The sequence below is a fragment of the Alligator sinensis genome, unplaced genomic scaffold, assembly GCF_000455745.1.
Source record: "Alligator sinensis unplaced genomic scaffold, ASM45574v1 scaffold138_1, whole genome shotgun sequence".
NCBI classification, from domain to species: domain Eukaryota; kingdom Metazoa; phylum Chordata; order Crocodylia; family Alligatoridae; genus Alligator; species Alligator sinensis.
The window spans coordinates 725,559-729,933 of record NW_005841862.1 but is presented as its reverse complement, the minus strand read 5'-3'; the positions used below and the strand labels follow the sequence as shown (position 1 = coordinate 729,933).

General features: G+C 42.4%; 1 protein-coding gene across 11 annotated transcripts in view; it reads right to left on the bottom strand.

Annotated features, from left to right (window-relative positions):
• Window positions 1-4,375, bottom strand: part of CLIP4 (CAP-Gly domain containing linker protein family member 4) — a 62,743-nt gene that overhangs the window by 32,383 nt on the left and 25,985 nt on the right. For 10 of the 11 annotated variants that reach the window (XM_025215904.1, XM_025215911.1, XM_025215902.1 and 7 more), the window contains exons 4-5: window positions 1,707-1,846; window positions 210-303 (exon numbers count right to left, since the gene is read on the bottom strand). In XM_025215904.1, the coding sequence (XP_025071689.1) occupies window positions 210-303; window positions 1,707-1,846 (234 nt within the window). Of the gene's footprint in view, window positions 1-209; window positions 304-1,706; window positions 1,847-4,375 lie in introns of those variants that run through there. The other variant, XM_025215953.1, reaches the window with a different exon arrangement.

Here is a 4,375-nt window from a genome sequence, read left to right as displayed (position 1 = left end):
CCGACCCCGCCGCCCCCAGTCCCTCTTTCCCGCCTCCCCCCCACCCAAATCCACCGCCGGCTTCCTCATGTTCAAGGACAGGGCCCCACACAGGCTGATTTACCCCAGGCCCCACACCCTGATCAGGTCACCTCTGAATGAAAGATAGGAGCAGACTGTGAGATCAAACTAGGCTCTCTCTTCTCTAATTTCTCTGTTTCATTACTCACCAATACCATGAGCCCCAGATTTACAGGTATAATGTAAGAGAGTCATATCAGTCAGTCCATCTCTGTCATTCACAGTGCAGCCTCTCTTAAGGATCTGCAGGAAAACAGCAGATTGCAGCTTTCAATAATAATTAATTATAGAAATCCTGCTTTCAGACAGGTAGACTGAAATTCCAGATTTGTTGAGCTTGAAAAAGCAGTTTGTCAAAATATATACCACTATATTCTACTAATATGTATGTTCAGCAATATGTATGTATAATCATTTGTACTAAATTATTAGTAACCTTCAGCACTTAGAATTTTACAACTTTTCTTTATTATAACTAACTTAGTTTTAATGTGCTGAGAAGTTACTGTTCAAGCATCAGATGCAATGCGGCTCAGATGAATCTTACCAGTTTAAAAACTTACCATATTTACTCAATTCCAAGACATTACCTTTGCTTCAGCCCCAGCAGGTCCCGTCCCTGCTCCTGTGGGGACAGAGCCTGCTGGCATTAAAGCAAAGGTAAGCAGCCCGGGGGGGGGCAGGGGAGGGAGAAGGAAAGATATGGGGAAGAAGTGGCAGAAAGTCTGCGGCTGCATGAGGGGGCAGGCAGCAGGGGGGCAAATGATGGGGGAAAAAGTGGCATACGGTAAGGCGTGGGGGGGCAAGGGGCAGAGGTCAAGTTGTTTGACCCCCTCCCTGCCACCTGCCCTGTTACTGATCCCCCACTGTTTTCCCTGGTAGGTCCGGAGGCGGGGGGGGGGGGTGCGGAATCAATTTAAGACAACTCCCCGAACAATTAGATTCTATACATGGAAAAACTATAACAATTTTTTTAAATTTCCACATATGAAATCTAATTGGGGGGGGGGGTCGTCTTGGATTCAGGTAAATATTATAATTTCCCTTTCTCCCCATACTTTAATCCTGTTGTTTCCCAATACAAAGGGAGAGTTCACAATTATAACACTGGGATATCTAAAATCCTATACTACCTGAAGAAACATAAGGAAAGAGGAATTTAGGGTTGGGATTTCCCAAAGCAGCCAAGACTCTTACAAACAAAAGTCACAACAGTAAATAAGAGTTCAGTTACCAAGTCACTTTGATATTTTTGAAAACCCCACCCTTAGAGGTATGAATTAGTTTTAATTTTGTTTCTCAGAATTTAAAAATTACTGTAAGTAGAAAACTGGAAGATAGGGGGCAGGGAGACTAAATTACAGATTGAAAAAAGTCCTGCCATTTCTGTTACCACCCATTTGTTTTCTTTTTGTAATTTTCTTAAATAGATTTTTTGGTTTTCCTTATCCCATTAGACCTCTGTCACAAAACAGCTGAAAGCACCTTCTATTGTACGTAGTGCCTGTACAACTGGTACATTAACTACAAGCTGCAAGGCAGAGATATCTTGGACCTTGCCATCACTTTGCTCTTCAACAAATCTATTTCCGATCATTATCAACACTATAGCATTCTTTTATATTGGAACTATTTGGGATCCTTACCTCATTCCCAATGATATCAATGTTCTGCTGGACCTGTGGGACCCATTGCCTTAAGATGGCAAACAATTCAGAAACTGATGTTTTGGGGTTGAAAAGAATTTCTTGGCATGCTGCATCATTAGGATCAAAGAAGGAGAACTCTGTTCAAAAAAGTTGAATCATTACATGTAAATTTGGGTATTATATTTTTTAAACATCACATATGTTTTCCAAACTCTGAGGAAAGAAGTTGGTAAGGCCTATCCCCAGATTTAAAATTCAGGATCTCTAAAAAATTCAGCTTCTTCCTTAAGATCTTGACTTTTTTCTCACTTAAACTATGTTTACACTGTGGTAAAAACTATGATTCAGCAATCAGTATTCTTGTATTGATGCTGTGTATTAATGCCTGTAAGTTTAGGCAAGGACTTGCAGATGTTGGCAATGATTATGTTAATAGAAATCATCCTTGCTTCAAAGCTAGCCACAAACTGCTAAATAAAGACTATCCCTAAGAATAGATAAGTTGTTTGTTAACAATCAATTTCAGCAATCGAGGTTTTGCTTGGTTACTCCACATGCTGTTATCTATTTCTTTTCCTCTTCCTCCTCCTAAAAAACAAAACAAAAACCTCACTTACACACACTTATAAAAACATGCAGGAGAATGAAAATCAAGATAATTAAGGACAAAAGAATTCACTGCTCAACTACTTTCCAGCACCGCTACACATTCATAAATCCTACTAAAATTGGTGGCAGCTGCAGATACTTAGCACCTTTGAAAATCAGGCCATCAATCACTACCCTCAAAAAGCATCTTCCTTTGTAGAACCTTAAACTTATTTATACAACAGCTGAACTTACAAGCTGTGCATGCGCGTGCATCTTCCCACACCATACAGACTTGACATTTGTGGACATTTTTCCTATCCTGAAAGAAGCTAGCTATCCAAAATCCCTCATGTTATTATCATTTCCAGTGGGAATGAAAGCTAAATATACCTTGCTCAGGCAATGAAAATGAAAATCATAGATCTTTTACCTCCCTTATAGTTACCACCAAGCTGCTTTCAGAAAAGGATGAATGCATAACATCACTCTGCATCAATAGCAGATAGAGGATTCATGTGATACTACTCAGAGTAAAAATAGGTCTCTGACTTCTGAAACAGCTCTGAGGCCACAACAAGAGGGGTTGAGATAGTAATGCACCCAGAGGTAGTACACTGCTGCTCTCCTCACAGTGAGAGAGCCATTGAGTTGAATCAAGCAATAAAACACAAAGAGTGCAAACATCAGTGTTCTAAAGTTTTTCTCATCATGTTTCCTTGACTTCCTAAAGCAGAAAGCAGGATGGTATCCGCACTGCCATTTCTTTATTCTGAATTCTGATTCACATCCAAGCTTTTAAGTCACTTGCTCCTTAACCCAAGCCACCTTGTGCTAGCAAATCAGATAGCTCAGATAAAGTATCAACTATATTTAGCTTCTTTCTAGGCCCAAGCAAATCTCATGATGAGAACTACAGTATTTACTTGACTATAAGATGACCACAAAATAATTAGATTCTGCAGATTAAAAAAATCTAGAAATCTGTTATAATTTTCCAGGTATAGAATCTAATTCTTGGAGATTTGCCTTTAATTCACCCCCTCCCACTGTTACAACAGGGAAAATAGATCTTGGGGGGCTGGAATCAGGTGGCCTCCTTGCCCTCTAGCAAGGAGACTTCTTCCCCATGCAACCTACCCCACTCCCCTTTACTGTCAGACCCTGCTTTCCCTGAGCACATGAAAGTGAGGAGCAAATCTGAAAACATTAACTTTGATACAAACATGCTCATAGTAATTTGTGTATTACTTAGTTCATCCAGAATTGATGCATTTTACCTTTTTTGAAACTGCTGTAAGTTTTAGCGCACATACTCCAATCACGCATATTTAAGCAACACTTATAAGCCTGCAGCCTGCGCCTGCCCCAGATACAGACCTGGAAGGGGTTTGCAAGTCCCCTCTCCCCCCCAGCAGTGTACATGGCAGCAGGGAGCTCGGATGAGCCACCCATGGCCCTGTCCTTCTCCCCGCTGGGGCCCTGCAGCCGCAGGGCACATTACAGCCCTGGGTCCCAAGCCCCACCTGGCTGGGCAGCCCTGCCCAGCTCCCTCCCTACAGGGGCCTCAATCCCCCTCTACCCCCACACTTACCTGTCGGAGCTGCTCTGCAGGCTGCCTAGGGCCACGTGCGTGTCTATGCACATGGCACTCCCTGTCTTTCTGCTTTCCTCCTGCTCCCTCCCAGCTCCCTGCAGGCTGGAACTCTGCCAGCCTGCAGGGAGCTTATTGCAAAATGGCAAAATCCATGGGTTTCTCTGGTAAAATAAAGTCTGCGTTTGCCTCTGGTAGAAGGCAAAATCTGATGTTCATTCCATTTTTCCGTGGGAAACAGAAAACCCAGATCCATGCTGATCATACATGACAGGTTGAGTGAGAGGGCAAACTGTTCAGGACCCCATTTAATGATGCTTGCTAGACATTTAAGGCTGGTGAAGAAACAGGAATCACTGGAAATTGAAACGAAAGGCACAGCTCAGCTGTGGGAGTGAAGAGGAAGTTGAAATGTATTCATAGATTCATAGATGTTCGGAAGGGACCTCAATAGATCATCGAGTCCGACCCCCTGCATAAGCAG